Source organism: Hyperoodon ampullatus, assembly GCF_949752795.1.
Source record: "Hyperoodon ampullatus genome assembly, chromosome: 3".
NCBI lineage: Eukaryota > Metazoa > Chordata > Mammalia > Artiodactyla > Ziphiidae > Hyperoodon > Hyperoodon ampullatus.
This window is the reverse complement of record NC_136916.1, coordinates 63322816-63341679: the sequence shown is the minus strand read 5'-3', so window position 1 is coordinate 63341679 and position 18864 is coordinate 63322816. Positions and strand designations below refer to the sequence as shown.

Below are 18864 nucleotides of genomic sequence, written 5' to 3'. Positions count from 1 at the left end.
AGCTTAGGGCTGGGACCAAGGGTTCAAGAATGAAAACCTCCTTGACCACTGCCTCAGAGGCCTGCTGTCCATTCCTAAAACCCCAGAATGGCAGAGCTGGATGCGAGCTCTAGGACCCTGCTGGCTAACCAGCCCATTTTATAGGTGGGGACGTGGGGGCTCAGGAAGGGGCCCTTCCCTGGGTTCCACTCAATGCACACAGTCAGGGCCAGGGCCAGGACCTTCTCTGCTGTTCCACACTGCCTGTCCCTGGAGGAGCAGTCTATCAGAGCAATGGTTCTGAAACTTGGCAGGCATCAGAATTGTCTGGAGAATGCACTAAAGCAGCTTGCTGGGAGATTCCAATGCTGCGGGTCCCTGGAGTCCACTGAAAGCGGCGCTGGGTTGGAGGACACACCTCAGGAGGGCTGGGGGCCGGGGGCAGTGCAGAGAACGTGAAGGGCAAAGCCTCGACTAAGGGGAGGCATCTGTGTGGGCAGGAGGAAGGAAGCAGGCTTGGAAGGGTCACAGTCTGGAAGCATGGACAGGCATGGAGCAGCAGCCCCTGTCTCTGCTGAGAGGAGGCCCTTTGTGGGTGAAAATACTCCAGAGGGGAGGTGAACAGAGCTGGCCTCCGGGCAGGCAAAAGCTAGGAGAACCCAAATCCCTAAGGGGTGGTTTGGTTTGAAAGGCACTTAGGTACCTGTGGGACCGCTGGTGTTGCAGGCAGTGTCTGTGGGTGCTATCAGCAGGTCCCCCCTGGGGCCACGGCCAGTGGTCAGGGAGGAGCGGCAAGGGCACCCTTGGGAGTGGGAATTGGGTGGCTGGGGCAATACGGGGGCCACTTCGAGAGCCCAGCGGCCAGGCCTTCTTCACCAGGGACCTCCCTGGCTCTGGCACCTGGGGGAGAGGGGCCAGTGGTCTGGTGAGCTAACTTTCCCGTGCTCCCAGGGCCGCATGGGGATCTGTGCGGTGGCTGCTTGGCAGGTGGCTGCTTGGCCTTGGAACCTTCTCTGTGGGATTTTTAGAGAAGAGGAATTTGGTCCCAGAGAAGGAAACTGATTCTGGACCAAATGACAAAGGAGAACTGGGGACCAGGACCTGGGAATGCTGTGATGGGCAGGGCCTGGCTCGGGGGCCCCATCCCTCTCTGTCCCCAGAAGAGCCTGAGCCAGTCATCCCTTCCTCTCAGCTCTGCTGGGAAGCCCTTTCTGCCAAGCTATGGCCAGCCAGAGGGGTAGCAATGCCTTCTGCCCCTGCTGAGGCCGGCCCTTCCAGCAGGCCTTCGAAGTAGGTGCCCAGAGCCTGCAGGTTGAGTGCAGACTGGTTTGCGGGCAACGAGTGGGTCTGTAGGCTCAGGAAGCGGTTGTACTTCTTCAGGCCCCCCTGCGGATCACGGCGGTGTGCAGTCAGCAGCTCCTTGAAGCTGACCATGTGGAGGGCCAGCAGGCGGGCCTCAGCCCGGGGCAGGACAGCCGCCCGCACCAGGGGCTGCAGGGACGCAAAGCACTGCAGGCTGCTGAAGGAGTGGACGTGCGGGGCCAGCTGGGGGCCCGGGGACACCTCGAGGAGGCGGCACAGGTCGCGCATGGTCAGCACGGCTGCCAGGGCGCTGCGCTCACTCATGTTTCTCGCCAGGTAGGTCTTGGCCAGACTCTTGAGTTTGAAGCTGCTGGCCCCGGGCACGCACTCCCGGATGAGGGGCAGGGCGGCCAGGAAGCCTGAGATGGTGTTCTGGAACTCCCCCAGCTTGTTCATGTTCTCCAGGGCCTGGAAGAAGTTGGGGAGGCCAGGCCCCCACAGCTTATAGCAGGCCAGGATGGGCCGGTGCATGCTGCCCAGGAAGCACAGGAAGTGCTGCAGCCCCACCTCCAGGGAGACGGCCTTGGAGTAGATGTTGAAGGCCTCGGGCTGGATGATCACGCGGAATTGGCTTTCCTGGTTCACGGCCGCCAGCTGGCTAATCTTCTGGGCTGGGCAGGAGAGAAGGGCAGCGTGAGGCCCCAAGGGCACCGCAAGGTACCACCGGGAGCAGGGGGTCCTCTAGGGCTGCCGATACCCCCATCCAGAGACCCCGCCTTGGGGCCTGCTGGCAGGAAACAAACATCAGCCTCAAATGCAGCTCTGACCCTGGCTCTGATGGGGACGGGGCTCAGAAGGGGAGGTGGGGCTGCCCTCCACGCCCCCTTGCTCCCCTGCTGGGAGTCCAGCTCCCTCCTGCCCTGCCACCTTCCCGAGTTCACCAAACGCTTTCACTCCAGGTCCCTCCTGTCTGTCTTCTGCCAGCCTCCACCCACCTGCACTCGAGACCCCTCACTGTCTCTGCCTAGCCCTCCGCTCCCTTTCCCCTGGCCTCCAATCCCATCAGTCACATAGCTAAGGCCCTCAGCTGTCAGAGCACTGGGTCAGACAGAACACCTGCCCAGTCCACTCCATGCAAAGCATGGCCCAGAATCTTCCAGTGAGGTGTGCAAACTGCTTCTCTGTCCTATGGAAACACCTGCTGCTTCCGTCTGCCTGGGCTGGCACCACATTGAGTCCAGGCCGCAGGACAGGGCCTGGCCTTTTGCAGGGCCAGGGCAAGCACTATGGAGTTGAGGGAGAAGGGGTCATACTTCTCTGGGACCTTGGCTCTGCTGGCCTCCCCGTGCAGCTACCGTGGAACGAATGGGCCCTGTATTCAGGCTGTGCTTGGATTGCTGGTCTCACAGCAGCGACTTTCACATCGTGCTTCTGTTTAGAAGTGTGTTCCCAAGGCTCCCTAAGATGGGGGTGGGGTGGGCGGGAACCCCTGGAGGCTCTTGCCTGAAGCCTTTAGGCACTGGTCCAAGCAGACGTCCTTATTCAAAGAACCAAGTTCAAGTACCTGGGAGGCCCAGTGCTCTGCCCACTCTCTGGCTGCAGCCATCGGCCAGAGCTCAGGGCTCTCCCGGACTCGCAGACGGCTCTGACTGCACTTATCCTGGGGACTCAGGGACTAAGCTAGAAAGGGGTGGGGGGTGGCCATTGGAGAACCCACTTTCATTGTCAATCTTGAGGTCAAAGAAAACCAGGGGCCTGGCTTCTGCTCGGGAGTCCTCAAGGCTCTTGTCCAGGACCCCGAGGGAACTGGGGCCCTCCAGCTGGAGGTCACTGGACTCGCTGCTGCTGTCGGCCAGCTCTCGGGAGGACTGCAACACAGAGAAACCAACAGGTCAGGGGTCTGCGGGGGGCGAGAGGGAGCGCGGTGGCGATGTGAGCCTGTGCCCGTGAGCAGAGTGCATGCTTGTGCGTGCATGAGTGTGGCAGGGGGGACTCAAGCACATGGGTATGGTGGGGGCATCTGTGTGCACCTGAGGGAGGGCATGTTACTGGGAAAGGGAAGATGGGTCTCCAAGTGAGCGCATGAATGGATGTGAACGTGCACGTGTGAGGGTTGTGCGTGTGAACCAGGGCATGTCCGTTAGTGCGTGAGTAGGATGAGATCACGCGGGCAAGTGTGAGTGTGCGTGAAAAATGTGTGGGAATGAATGCAAATATCGTGTGTGTGTGCATCTGGGTGTGCACGAGGGGTGTGGGATTGTGGACCTGTGTTGACACAAGTGTGTGTGAAAGTGTGATACTTTGTGGGTGAGTGTGCGCATGGGTGAGCAGGGCTGGGTGTGGAGGATCAGGGAAGGTGCCAGGGCCGAGGCTGGCAGGGCCCGACGTGTCTGCTCCTGACTTCGTCTCTCTGAGCAGACTCAGAACAAACGTCATAAACCTGGGTCAGGGGGAAGGAGGCTCATCTCGAACCTCAGGTGTTTCTCTGGGAGGGGCAAGGTGCCTGGCTTTTCCTGTCCCCCAAGTGAGCTGAGGTCCCAGTGTCCTGCACAAAGGAGAGGGGAAGGCTGCTGGGCCTCTGGGACGCCAGCCACATCTAGGAGGATACACAGAGCCTGGCTGTGAGAACAGTAGAGAGAAGGCTCCTCAGGTTTGGCGTCCAGGAGATGGTGCTTAGGGAAGCCGGAGGCCAGGCCTCCTCCAGGCTGGCACCTGAGGGTCTGTTCTCTCCCGCACCAAGGCAAGAACACTGTTGAAAGGCCTTGGGGCTGGGGAAGAGCTCTGGCTATAAGAGTTTAAACTCTGGGGCTGGGGCTAAAGAGAGAGGTGGAGTCTTTCATAATGTAGAGTTAATTGCTTATCATTTGCACACCTGCCAAAGCCAGACGTTCAGTCTTTGGTGGCCTGCTCAGAACCTCCTGTGGATGCCACCTGTGGACACTAACCAGACACTGGGAGGGACATGGCCAATGTCACAGGGCCGGCCGGGGGCACTGCTGGGACAGAGTCCAGAGAAGGCCTCGATCGTTCCCCCTTAGGGACTGTCCCTGGTGGCTGATGGAGTCGGCCTCACCTGGGGCCATCTGAGGCCTCCCTGAACTCTGGCCTCTGGCTAACGTCCCTGGTCTGGGGCAGAATTAGCATACTTTCTTAGGCCCTTCCACCCTCCAGGTGAAACATTTGTTTTACCAAAACTTCAGCCAAGAGCAAAGTCTTTACTAATCACAATTAAAATGTGCTTCCTGAGAGGGGCTGATCTGTATTTGCCTTTCATGGCCCTACCCCAGGCTCACCAACTTCCTCCAGTCACTGATAGAAACAGACATTCACTATGAGTCCATCTAGAGCTGGTTTTGCTTACAGCAGCCTGTGAGTTCTGGGACCTTATACCTGAGGCCCTAATTTGACAAGAGATATGCCTTGCATATCTGTATTCTGGATTTGGCCATACATCCATTTGGCCTGTCTTGCTCTGAGTCTCTGTCTCGCTGTCACGGCTCCCTTGCCTCTCTATGAGGAGCCTTCTCCAGGAGTCTTCCTTAAAGCTGCTAGCCTGTAGACAGGAGACGCTGCCTTCTTCCCCCATGGCAGAATCAAGTTGTTTTCTATCTCCAATCTTCCAGTGCCTGTTCTGATCACAAGGCAGGGGTGCTCTCGCACTTGGGCTGGTGGAAAGAGCTGGACTCCCCTTGCTATGGCCTCCCCTGGGCTTCGGCTGAAGAGCTGTCCCCTTGGCCAAGTCTTCTCTGCCACCCACCGACACAGTACGCTGGGCTTTCCCTTCTTCCTTCTTCTCTTTGCTCCAAACTGCAAAAGCCCTTGCAGTGGCCCAGGGTGCTTCCATCTGTCTTCTGGTACTGTCTCTTCAGGCTGTAGGGCCAGAGTCTTCTCTTCAGATATTCTCCTCCAAGGGTTGAGCTCCCTGGCAAGCAGCACAGCTGCATCCTTGAGCTAACTCCCCCATCTTTATACCAGGGTCATTTATGATAGCCATGAGAACCTCATAATTTTTAAGAGCCTCCCATGGTCCTGGGGTCATTTTCTCTTTTATAGTCATGGAAATATCCTTCGTCCTGAACTTCCTGAAGACCTGCTGGCTCCCTTCATAAAAGGACACCCCTTTCCGCTGAGTTGTCGAGGGAGGGAGGGCTGAATCTTCCAGCTGTGACTCCTTTTCCTCCCAGATTCCTCTTGTCCTTGGGAACTTCCATCAAGTATGGCTACCCCATGGGAGTGGTCTCACTGGAATGCCTCCCACTGTAATCCAGCCAGCTGTAAACGCAATTCCCCCTCCCTGCCTTAAATCCCAGCAGTACAGCTGGGAAGTACTGACACAATTAAAAAAGACTTTTTTAAAGACCCAGAGTTAACAGAATCAGCACATAGAGGCTCCAGTGCAGGATGTCTTTCTGGCCCTGCTCATTTTCTGCCCCTGTTCCGCACCCCGACACTGCCACTTCCCAACCTTATTCCACAATCAGGATAACAGGGAGGGGGGATAGAGAGGGAGAGTGGCAGAGACCAGAACCCAAGAATCTAGGAGAGGGCCTTTCATTGGAAAAAGCTGAGATTTGCTTGGAAGGGAAAGGAATGGCAGCAGAAGGAACTGGAGTGGGGAAGAGACCAGAGCCCATGTGTGAGGACTCCAAGTGCAAAGTGGGACAAGGCTTTGAAGGACCAGGGAGTGGGAGATGATGAGGGCTAGGGTGAAGTGGTGGAGGATTTAAGGAGTGCTGCTGTGACTTATGAGTTGGATCCCCTGTAATAGTCTTTGAAAGATGTGAGTAAATACTGGACACTTGGTTAATGGACTGTTTCTTTGACTACAAAACTGTGTTCAGACTGAGCCACGTGGGATCTGGGATTTTTTTCGGGACACACAGGCAATCAGGCTCATGAGCTCTATTTCACTTATCTTCATCACAGTCAACTTAGCAGATCAATCACATCCCAACTCAACACAGCAGGTGTAATGGCCATTCCAAGGTGCTCATAGGAAGCAGCTGGGTTGACATCACCTTCTAGAAGTCTAGGAGGTTTATCTGGGAAGAGCCAGTATTTCCCCTCCACACCTGGATCATATCCCAGCAATGTACACCTCACCTCTGCTCAAGGCTGATACGTATACAAATGGGCAGCATTTCTCTGACACAGATGTGCAACTGACTCCCCCAATTTAGTGAGTCTCTACCTTGGTTGTGCATAAGCAGCTTAAAAAAATCTTGATGTCCAGGCTGCACCCCAGACCAAGTCAGTTAGAATCTCCAGGGGTGGGACCCAGAAATCTGTCCTTGGTAAAACCCCCCAAGTGACACCAGTGTGCAGCCAGGATTGGCAACCACTGTCCTAATTACTGATTTATTCCACGTTTGGGCATCAGCAAATCAGACAGGAGCCAAACTCTTTGATATTCAACATTCCCACCTGAAGATACCTATCTAGTATCTGACATTAATACTAATCAAGAATCCCCAGCTCCTGAGGAACTTTCTTAGCACCCGAGCTTAAGCAACAGCTGGGATCAGTGTGGCAAGACACGCACTGCTGTATTTTGCAGACACAAAACCACGGCTCTTGCAAAGCCTGAAGGCCCCAGAGATACTTCACATGTTATCTGTTAACCTAAACGATCCCATTAGCCAGCCTGTGGCCCCTACTGCCCTCTGCCCACTGCTCTGGCCCCTCTGCAGGCTGCTGCTATGCTACCCATCGGAGGACATGGCTCCCATCTTCTCAGCTGAGCACCTGTTTCTTTTTCTGATACACTCACTCACCAGCATCACGGTCCCTCCCCTGGATCGGCTGATCCCCACAGGCCTCCCTTCCACTGCCAGTCACCACTGCCACTTCTGCCAGGGGCTGTCCCCTCGGCTAGGCCTCCTGCTGATTCCACTTGGTCCTGCTGCTATCGGGCACTGGGGTGAGTCTTCTGTCCGAAGAGTGGACGAGAGCATCTATCTTTTTCGGCTTTGGATCCGTGAACCCGGGGCCCGCAGCAGACATGTGTCTGACCCACCTCGTTTTTAAGCACAGTCCTCACTCCAGGTCTCCAACATCAGACCTGTGTCTCGCCCCTCCACCCCAAGACTACAGCCCCACTGCCTCTCCCAGCAGGGGCGAGGTCTCCTACAGAGCACCCCTGCTGCCCAGGCAGCCTCTCCCCAGCCCTGCCCACCACGCCAGGTCTGTGCCAGAAACGACCTGCCCCCCATGTCTCGATTCCAGTCACTGACAGCTGCAGCCCGAGCAGGGGGCCTACACACCCTGGTACACTTGGAAACGCAGTATCTTAGCAGACCAGTATTCTACAGCTCTCACACACTGGCAGGTTAGATAAAGGCTGCAGAGAGGGGAGGACAGGGGAGTCTGGAGCACCCTGCAAATGTTGCCCTGCTCTCTTCCTCCAAAGAACTCTGGGAGCACCAGGGATCTGGAAGGGGGTATGGAAGGTGGGTGAGAGATGCACCTACTTAGGGGGATCTAATTTGTGTTCTTTTTTTTTTTTTTTGCGGTACGCGGGCCTCTCACTGTTGTGGCCTCTCCCGTTGCGGAGCACAGGCTCTGGACGCGCAGGCTCAGCGGCCATGGCTCACGGGCCCAGCCGCTCTGCGGCATGTGGGATCTTCCCGGACCGGGGCACAAACCCATGTCCCCTGCATCGGCAGGCGGACTCTCAACCACTGCGCCACCAGGGAAGCCCTAATTTGTGTTCTTTAAAAAAATTTTTTTCCCAACAAGTTTTGGACTCGTGTAATGGTTAATTTGAAAAACTTGTCGGAAGAACCCCTACACAAAGGCAGTGATCCTCTGGCTCTCTTGCCTCCAGACCTGCTCTCCAAAGGTGAGCAGCGGCTTCTAATCGTCTAATTCTTCCTGACCTGAAATGTGCTTCTCCTTCCTGAGTTGATCAACCTCAGATATCATCCAGTGGCTCCTTGCTGACAGCTGAGCACTAGACTAACCAGCCCTGTCCCACCCCACCCCCAAAATATTGCTGGTTTCAGTGCCTCCACCTGACACTCATGAAGTCTGGCAAGACTAAGGGCGTTCCAATCCTTTTCTCGCTCTTTCCTTCCCAGGCTTCTGTCTCTACCCAAGGTCAGTCTTGTTTTAATTTTATCAAGATTATGGAATAGAAAGAAGTGTCCAGATTTCAGAGGAATTTAGAACATGGAAAGACTCAAAAAGTGACTGGCTGTGAGGAATAATAAAAAGCATAGGGGGAGTCCTGGGCAGCTCTGGGGTCTTGGCTTCTGTAACTAGGCAGATGTTGCAATTTACTGAGAGGAGAGGAGGAGAGGCGGAGAGGCGAGTTTGAGGCTTCTATGGGGCATCTGAGTGGAGCCGTCAGGACGCCATTGGCTCTACTGGTCCTGCGGGCAGGAGCCCATAGTGAAGCCGTGGGTGTGGCTGAGATCATGGGGGGGAGTACACAGACTAGAAAGAGAAGAAGGCCCAGACCTAAGCTGGAGAACAACAGTTAAAAGAACAAAGAGACCTGAAGGGGGAGTGGGGAGGAGCAGCCAGAGCTGCAGGAGGAAGTGTCCTGAACCCAAGGGAAGCAGCAGAGTCTTTTGGGGAGTTAAGACTGAAGGTGACCACTGGACTCGGAGGCGTGGAGGTTACCTTGGCGCTGGTGGCAGGGCTCACTGGCATGGTGGGGGAGGGCCGGGGAGTGGGCTGAGGAAGGAGCACCAAGGGGGTCAAGGTCCGAGGTGGGGGGTTGCCAAGATAGGAAAGACTTTCTTCAGGGTGCCTAGCTGTAGCCCACAGGAAGTGTTGGAAGACACAAATGAGGATGGGGAGATGCAGTAGGCTCCCAAGGAGACAGGAGGGCGGGGCCAGGAAGAGGGGGAGTGAGTCCTACAGGGAGGTGGCCACCCCCACCTCCCTAACAGAAGGAACAGGGGAAGGATGTAACCGGGTTGGGTCAATCTGTCATCAGAGAGCGAGATGGGGGCCGCTCCCATGCCACCTGTCATCCTCCAAGGGCAGAAGGTGCAGCCACCTGGCAAGAGCGAGCGGGGCGGGGATGAGGGACCAGAGCTAGGGAAGTGGACATGCAGCAAGGGGCCGTGGAGAGCAGAGGGGCATGCTGAGGCAGGAGGCCAGGGAGCTCAGGAGACAATCATTTGCAGCTTTCCTTGCCTTGCCTTTTCTCCAACACAAGTGGCGGCCTCCTGGTGGTGGCGTGGAGCAGGGGAACGCTACCGAATCCTTCCAGGGCTGTCTCTGGAGGGCAGGCTACCAGGAGGCCGGGGGGTGGGGGAGGCAGGGCACCGAGACCCTGGTGAAAGGTTGGCTGAAATGGGGGACCTTGCTGGCTGGTGGGCAGGAGGCAGAGGCAGAAGAAGCTGGGAGGGAGAGGGCAGAGGTCCTGGAAGGAACGGGTTGAGAGCTCAAGCAGGAGGCTGTGGTCAGAGTCTGCATGGGACAGTTTAGAGATGGAAAGTTCTCAGTGATGGCGAGGTCTGGGGGGAGGGGCATGGGGGATGGGGCTGGCGGCTGCAGGGGAATGGGGCAAAGATCCCTGAAAGGTCAAGGCGAGGAGAGACCAGGGTGCTGGGTGTTGAAGTCACCCAGGAAGGCTGGACCTGCGTGGGGAGAGGAAACCCAGGAGGCAGTCTTCCTACGTGGGGAAAGGCAGGAGGATGTCTGAGATGAGCTGGGGCAAGTGGGGTTCACCTGGAGAGCCCGAACCTCAAAGGCACAGGGGATCTTGCCAGACGGTGGGACCCAAACAGGAGGCACAGAGGGCCTGGACCCTACCTCCCACCTCTGATGCTCCCAGGGTGTGGGGGAAAGAGGGACATAGTAGCCCCACAGGTGAACCAAGCGTCAGTGCAGGGAGGAGACAAAAAACACCTGCAGGGAAGAGCTAAGCCCAGCAGGGAATCTGATGGTCATGGAAGAAGGGTTTGCAAGGGTAATCGTTCAACAAGTATTTATTGAGCAGCCGCACCTGCCAGGTCCTGGGAGCGACACAGTCCCTGCCCTCGTGGGCTTACATCCTGGCAGAGGCCCAGTGGGAAGGCTTGGGGTGGGGGGATGGGGGCAGTGGGAGGTGCAAAGGGTGAGAGAAGCTTCCTTGTCTTGGGCAAAGAGGCCCGAGGAAGTGAGGAACAAGGGCCTGAATCTGTCACGCCCCACTGGCTGGGGCGGACTTGTCTCTTTGCCCAGAGGTCCACAGAGCCATTCATTCCCTTGTTCACTCTCTGATGGTGTACTGGATGCCTACTGTGTGCAGGACCTTTAGGTGCGTGGGCTGGGCTGGGGAGCAGGGTGGAGGGGGCTTGGGGAGCAGAGGGGGTGTGTTTGCCACAAGGTTACAAGAGGAAGGTGACCAGGGTCAGGGCTGCAGAGGAGGGAGGCACTTGGGGCTCTCAGAGGCTTGTCTGCGGGGGGCCCGTGCTGCTGGGAGGGCTCTTTGGAGGGTGGGGTGGTGGGAATGCATTTGGAGGTACTTCCAGTGGGACCTGGACCTGGGGATTCCCCATGGGGGCTCTGCCAGAGTCCCCCGGGGAGACTCCTGCTCCAAGAGGCTGGGGTGCTCCGCCTCCCCCGAGCCCCCCCATGAGAGAGGCATCAAGCTGGGGAGCCACAGAGGAGAGAGGAAGGGCAAAGAAGTTGTTGAGCCACTGGGCCACACGTGGTAAGCCCCGGAGGGAGCGGCCGCGGGATCGTGCTGCCTGTCCCGCCCGGCGGGGTGGGCCACTGGCCCTTTTGAGGCGGGCGGGACACTCCTGGAGACTGGCAGGTTGGCTGGGATTCCCGGTGGTGGCCGGGGCGGTGGCCTGGACCGGCCCTTGGGAGGGAGAGCAAGTCCACGTGGGGGCACAATACACTCTGAGGGGCAGGCGTAAGATGTGGCAAAGGCGCGGGTTTCTTTGTGCTCTGCGTGATAGGAAGTGGATCCCACGGTGGACGGCAGCTTGCTGCTGGTGAGCGGCAGGCTGTCCGGGACACTCAGCATCAGGGACGGCAGCTTGCTCGGCAGGATGGTGGGGAGGCCAAGCTGGGGGTCGGCATGTGCCACCGGGCAGACGAGAGGCCCAGCAGGGGTGGGGCGCTCGGCGAGCTCTCGGCGGGGGCTGGGCTGGCGAGGAGGGAGGTGCGACGGTCTCCATGGGCTCCACACGCTTTCCAACACAGAACCTCAGACTGAGGGCTGGAAGGGACCTCAGGGGCCACCCAGTCCAACCTTCCACTCTATTCCGATCCCTCTTGCCCCTGGACAGGTGACAGCCCAGCCTCCATTAACAAACCTCCAGGGACAGAAGGGTCACAACCCGTAAGGTCACTTGTTCCATTGTGGGATGGCTTTAAAGAAGTTCTTCTTACATGGAGTCACCACGTGCTTGTTTGGGCCCTGCATGGGGCTGCCCTGCACGCTCACACCCCCAGAGCCCTCAACAGCTGCCATTAACCAGGGAATGAACGCTTGTCCGCCCTCCTCACCGAGGACTTAAGAGGGCAGAAAATGCATAAGGAAGCTCCAGACACAGGCATTGGCTAGTCCAGAAATGAGACAGAGCCCTGGAAGGAAGCCCTCTCCCAGCTTTTCAGAAGAGTACATGTGATTACTGAAGGCTCCTGCCCTGGTATGGAGGGAGGGTCGGGGTGATCCAGACCACAGCTGGCATTTGGAGACTATCCTCTGGACAGCTCAGGACTCACTGCCTTGCTGGTAAATTCCCCAGGCGCAAGGCGAGTCTGAGAGTCACCTGCTGTGGCTGCGCCCCCTGGGACCTGGAATGGGGGGAGGCAGGATTCCTAGGCCGAACTTCTGAGCCACTCACCGAGTTTTCGGCATCTGAGTCTTCCGAGCTGCTGATGACCACGACGCGCTCCTCTGAAACAGGGCAGGGGAGACAACGTTAGGGCCTGCCAGGGATGCCCGTGGATGGGGCCCAGGGCATTCTCCCGTGGGAATCCTTGCAGGCCAGTGGACTGGGTGGGTGACGTGTGCCCTGCAAGGGGGGATGCGAACGTTCAGCGCATGTGCCAGCGTGGATCTGTTTGTGCAGAGGGGTTATTCAAGGTGGCTTTCCATCACTGCGTACTGTGCCTTGCCTGTGAACACTTAATTCAGCTGTTGGCCCTGGAGTGATTCAGAATTTACTACCTGTGGAGGGGGCGTGGCAAGCACCACCTGGTTTGGAACCTTTTGCCGTCCTAAAGCAGAACACTGGTTTGTTCCAATTCTCAGCTCCGTGAGCCACGAGATGTTTGAGTTAAAAGATACTTTATCGGGCTTCACTGGTGGTGCAGTGGTTAAGAATCCCCCTGCCAATGCAGGGGACATGGGTTTGAGCCCTGGTCCAGGAAGATCCCACATGCCCCGGAGCAACTAAGCCCGTGCACCACAACTACTGAGCCTGCGCTCTAGAGCCCACGAACCACAGCTACTGAGCCCGCGTGCCACAACTACTGAAGCCCGCGCGCCTAGAGCCCATGCTCCGCAATAAGAGAAGCCACTGCAATGAGAAGCCCGAGCACCAGAACGAAGAGTAGCCCCTGCTCACCGCAACTAGAGAAAGCCCGTGCGCAGCAACAAAGACCCAACGCAGCCAATAAATAAATAAACAACTTAATTAATTAATTTTAAAAAAAGAAACTTTATCTAGGTTAATCAAAACCTTCTGATTACCAATAGTATTTGTGAGCAAGGATTATCAGTCAGGGCTGAGTGTGTGACCAGTGTCGGGGTTCAGTGTGACCAGGGACAGGGGTCAGTGTGGGACCTAGAATGAAAATAAAGCTGGACTCTGGGTAAAACAGATCCAGGAAGAACTGTCTTGAACATTCCAGAATTCTATGGGTTGACCTCAACTCACATGAAAGGACTCCCTCTCTGGCAGGGGCCGTAAAAGGTATCTAGGACAAATGAGGTACCTTAGGCAGGTGGCAGAAAAATTTGGGAACCGATGGGTGTGGACTTTACCCAAGTCCTCTCTGGGCACATGCCAGGCACCCACCAACAAGCATTTCTTGGGGAGACCCACCCCATGCAGAGGCACAGTGCTGGGTTCTGTAAGAGTGTGAAGACTGTGTTAGGGGAAGGAACTAAGGAGATGTGGTCTTTGGCCCGTCACACTCGTCACACTGGCATCCCAGCAAAGCACAGGCTAAACTATCCACTCTCATCCCCCAGACAAGCCCTGGGCTTTCCCATCCCCATTTGGTGGCAGCTGAGGGCAGGACACACAGGGAATGCTGTTGGCCTTGGGCTCCGTGGGTAGGGTCAGGATGCAGAAGAGGGGTCCCACCCAGCCCCTGGAGGACAGCGTGCAGGCCTCAGCCTCTGCTGCCCACCCACCTCCCTACCTGCCTCCCCAGGGTCGCTGGTCGCATGGTTGCTGTCGGGCAGGAAGGTCTCATTTCCTATGACGGGGCTCTTGGGGCTGGGGGACCTGTCCAGGTGGGGTGGCGAGACTGCCTTGGAGGTGCTGGGCCTGGGCTGCTCAGGGGAGCTCCGAGCCAACCTTGACTCTTTCTCCTCCTCAGACTCCATCTTGATGACCTTCCTGGGGCACTCGGTCTGGCAGGACTTCCTCTTCTGTGGTGTGGCTGTGTTGGAGACCTCCTGTGCAACGGGGAGTCACAGGGTAGGGTCAGGAGCCTCCTACTGGGGCAGCGGGCAGAGACCAGACCTGGGTGGCAGGAACCTGTGCCCCCCGTGCCCTTTGCTCCTGCTGTTCTCTCTGCTATCTGCCACGTAGATCACGCCTCTCTATACAGGATGCCCTCCCAGGTCAGCATGCACACTGGCCCTGCTGGTGACCACTGACCACTGACCTCTGCTGGCCTCTGACTGCCCTGGGAGGGGCTCATGCTTGGAGAGGAGCTTCCTGACAGGGCAACCAAGAGCAGGGAGAGTGTAGAATAGGTGCCTATTGAGGTCTGGATTCTCACTTCAGCTCCACCTCTTACCGCCTAGGAGGATCTGGGCCCTCGGGAGGGGAGGGGAGGGTGGGGGAGAACCTTACCTCTCTGCAGGAGGGGTCTTTGATGGAGTAGGCGTACACTGGCACAGGGTGTGCCCCTGGCACCGGCTGTACCACAGCCAATCCTGGGGCCTGCACCTGGGCCCTCTGCGCCTCCTCTGGCTGCAAAGTCAGGAAATGAGGGTAGTCAGAAATGACCAGGCAGCAGGACCAGGGCCAGGTCCCCAGGCCTGGGGTCAGCCCAGTCCCCAAGGCCTCACCCAGAAACAGGTGCAGGCTGCCCAGTCCAAAGCCCAGAGCCTACTGGGGACCAGAAGTCCTCCCCACAGCCTCCATGACTTCACCCCCTTGTGACCCTGAGGTGCTGGCATCCAGGGACCACTTCAATGCTTGTGCATCCTAACGGGGCTGGAAGATGACCTCAGGGATCACACTGCCCAACAACTCAAGGCTCGCTTGACAATAGGCCCAGCCTAGACAACTCCAGGGACAAAGTGCTCACTACTGAGCTGACACTGGCCTCCCTGTCACCTGTTCACAATAGCCAAAAGGTGGAAACAACCCAGCTGATGAATGGATAAACAAAATGTGGGATAGCCATTCAGGGGAATATTATCCAGCCATAAAAAGGAATAAAGTACTGACACACACAACGTGGATGAAACTGGAACACATCAGGCTAAGTGAAAAGCCAGCCACAGAAGAACACATACTGTCTGATTCCATTTATATGAAATATTCAGAAGTGCCAATGCACGGAGACAGCAGATTGGTGGTTGCCAGGGGCTGGGGGAGGGGAAGTGAGGAGTGACTGCTTCATGGGTACCGGGTTTCCTTTTGTGGTAATGAAAGTACTCTGGAACTAGAGGTGGGATGGTTGTACCAGACTATGAGTGTACTAAATGTCACTGGATTGTACACTTTAATAAAATAGTTAAAATGGTGAATTTTCTTATGTGAATGTTACAATAAAATTATAGTTTAAAAAAAAGAGGATGGTACTATATTACGATTATTGCCTATCTACAGAAAAGGAAACCGAGGCACAAAGAGGTGAAGTGACTTCCTAAGGTCACAAACCTAATAAAGGCCTGGACCAGGGCTTGAATCGTGTTTTTGAAATGCAAGTTCCCTTCCTGCAACCACTGTATCCTTTAACATCCCTCTGCACCATCCTTCTCTACCATGTGACACTGAAGAATAAGCTGGACCTTTTGCTGAAACCAAGTGGGTGACGTGGGGAGTGTCCCTCCGAAAGGGGAGGCCCAGACTCCAGGGCTCAATCCAGGGGCCCTGGCCTGCCACTCCTGCCTGCAATCCTGACCCCTTGGCACCTCACAGCCCCTGTGCACTCAGTGGATGACCATCCATCAGGAGCCTGCGGTCCGTCCACCCAGTGAAGGAAGGGGATTCTCACACAGCTGGAGGGGGCTCTGGGTTGAACAGAGAAAAGCCAGGCACTGGGCTGTAAGAGGATGAGGCCAGGGATGTGCTTTCCTCAGGACAAGCTCTGTCCCTCCCGTGTGGTGGGCGACATAGTCAGGCCCACCCTCACGGGGTGCACAGCAGGGATTACCTGGCCGAGCCCAGGCTGGGGAAGGCAGGGAAAGCCCCGCACGACAGGCCATGTGCTGGGGACCAGGACCCTGAGGTGGGGCTCTTCTTGGTATCGAGTGCTTTCATGTGAAACGTGGGCTCCCAAATCATTGGCTATAATGGACTGATTTCCTTCCCTCCTCCTTGCTTCCCAGGTTTATTTTTCTCAACATCTTTACAGAAAGGGAGGAGAGCTGGATCAGAGAGCACACCTGTGTGTGGGAAGGGAAGAGGGGATGATCTCCCAGGTCTCTAGGGAAAGTACACAGACTCCACAGCACTCTCTGTGCCAGTGTTCTGCAAACTACAGTTGTGACCCATGAGTGGATCACGAAAGCAATGTCATGACTAGCATTTTTTTGTATTACATAGAATAATACAGAACAGAAAATTAGAGTAACTCCCATGTTTATAAGCATAATTTGTTTTGCAAAACTTCTGTTTTAGCTACAGGTATGTGCATGTGTATACCCTGTAGGTTAGATGTAAAATATATTTTTTACAGTGGGCAGTAGTCAAAAAAGTTTAAATCACTTCACATTCATTAAGATGGCCACTATTAAAAAAAAAGTGTGAATGAGAAACGTAGAGAAATTGGAACCACTGTGCACTGTCGGTGGTAACGCAGAATATGACGCAGCCACCATGGAAAACTGTATGGTGGTTCCTCAAAAATTAAAAACAGAATTAGTATATGATCCAGCAATTCCACTTCTAGGCAAATTTGATGTTGTATGTATTTGATCACCATTAAAAATGAAAGAGCTGAAAAGGTCCTGGTCTATCCTTCATGTATGTCTCTGCAAACTGCTGGCATGTAAGAGAACCTCTTTCCACCTGGGCTGTGAACTCCCCCAAGACAGGGCTGGGCTCCTCTCCACCTCCGTCCCATCCTCCCTGACACCGCCTGCAATGTTAATGAAGCAGGGGACACACATGAGGGCTCAGTAAAGAAAAAAAATCATGATGACTGATTTATAGTTGTTTTACAGTTTTAAAACAATTTATTTTTTTTCCATTGTATTGTGACGTCATTGCAAAAAGAGCCTGTGAGAAATAGAGGAGGGAAAATGTCTGAGCCACTGTCCCACCCATGTGCTCCTAGTTAAGCCTGTTGGTGTTTTTCACCCTCTCCGCCTACAGGCACAGGGTGGCGATGAAAGTACATCAGCAGTTTCAAGAGAGATGAGTGTCGGCCCTAGAAGCCCAGTTCCTGCCTCCTAAGGCAGGAATGTGGGTCCAAGAGTTGCCTTTCTTCTGGCACAACCAGACCATGCCTGCCACCCTCAAGCGGCCACACCTGTCCTTTGCACACATGGTGTGTGACCCACTTCCATTCCCCAGCTCCATCCACCCTCACCCCCAAGCCTATTACCAAAGTGAAAGCAAGAGACTTTGCAGGAAGAGGACTCTTCTGAGGTTCCAAGTTCAAACTGCTTAGTAGCTGGTAGTGAGAGGTCACAAGACCAGACCTGGCAAAATGCCTAGACCTTATTCACACAAGAGTACAGGCTCTCTTGCTGTTCATTAACCAGCGACTGACACCTGGAAGACAGTGCAATCTGTGGACCCACGGCACTTTCAACTATCATTCATATGATTTCTTTGGGGACATTTTTCATTCTAGCACTGTTTGTAATGCCAAAACAACCTAAATAGCCAAGGAGTCAGCTAAAAATAAACCATGCTACATCCACTTAATGGACCACCATGCAGATGCAAAAAGGCATCAGGAAGCTCCCTGTCTACTGATAAGGTAAGAATTCCCAAATACTGGGGCTTCCCTGGTGGCGCAGTGGTTAAGAATCCGCCTGCCAATGCAGGGGACACGGGTTCGTGCCCTGGTCCGGGAAGATCCCACATGCCGTGGAGCAACTAAGCCCGTGCGCCACAACTACTGAAGCCCACGCCCTAGAGCCCGTGCTCTGCAACAAGAGAAGCCACTGCAATGAGAAGCCCATGCACTGCAACGAAGAGTAGCCTCCGCTCGCTGCAACCAGAGAAAAGCCCACATGCAGCAATGAAGACCCAACGCAGCCAAAAGATAAAATACAATAAAAAAAAAGAATTCCTACATACTATTATGCCTAGGGCACAATACTATGTATATGTGGTACTGTGCTACTTTTGTACAAAAAAAAAAAAAAAAGGAAAGCAAATATATATAGTCATATTTGCTTGTAATTACATAAAGTAATTTTGGAAGGGTATGTAAAAATTAATAAAGATAGGAATATGGGTATAAGAACTGGACAGACAGGGGACAAGGTGGGAGAGAGACATTATTACTTTTAGGTTTTTATTTCTGACCATGTGATTGTATTGCTTATCCAAAAAATGGGCTAACTGAAACTTGAACCATCTGTGCCTCTAAGAGGCTGAGAATGGGAGAGTTTCAGAAAATAAGGAGTGAAGTATGCCTGCAAGTAAAGAATTGAGTGTGTGTGCAAAGCTTATTTTCTTTTATCTGGGCAAAAATTAAAACACATTCCTTGGAACAGAGCTGTTGCCGCCTGTTCTGCAGAGAAACTTTTCTTTTTGAGGGCTGTGGTAAATGGATGGACATACATAATAAAACTCACAAAATATTTTAAAAATATATAAAACAAAATTAAGTCGCTGGTCAGTCTTAGTGTTTTACAGTATTTGGGAAAACAACTGTTACAGTTTTATTGCTCTGAGTAACTGACAAAGCAGAAACTATCCAGTTTTTGTAGCAAAGGCGTCACACGTAAACAAGCAAAATGAATGAAAAAGTCAAATGGTTTGCCTCATTCTCCAAGAGCCACAACTCAAGCTGAACTGTGAAAGTGGTTTAACACTATCCTAGGTGATCTTTTTTTCCCTCTTCTGGTTTATTTTTTTGTTTGTTTTATTTATAGTCTGATTTAAAACAATCAGATTCAAGTTGGTTAATTTTAGTTATGTAACAACCTGACATGATGGAGGAAAACAACCTTTAAAGGGATTGTGTCTATGGTTTGATTCACTTAGAAATTTTATTTTCTTGTAACTTAAGTGCAATAAAATGTGTTTTTCA

The 18864-nt window shown here is 54.5% G+C and overlaps 1 protein-coding gene across 2 annotated transcripts in view; it reads right to left on the bottom strand.

The window, feature by feature from the left end:
• Positions 1-1167: 1167 nt before the first annotated feature.
• Positions 1168-18864, bottom strand: part of PML (PML nuclear body scaffold) — a gene marked incomplete at both ends in the record, with an annotated part of 41461 nt that continues 23764 nt past the window's right edge. For both annotated transcript variants that reach the window (XM_079701403.1, XM_079701404.1), the window contains 5 exons: positions 1168-1952; positions 2999-3149; positions 12081-12133; positions 13609-13867; positions 14271-14390. In XM_079701403.1, the coding sequence (XP_079557529.1) occupies positions 1168-1952; positions 2999-3149; positions 12081-12133; positions 13609-13867; positions 14271-14390 (1368 nt within the window). The remainder of the gene's footprint in view (positions 1953-2998; positions 3150-12080; positions 12134-13608; positions 13868-14270; positions 14391-18864) is intronic.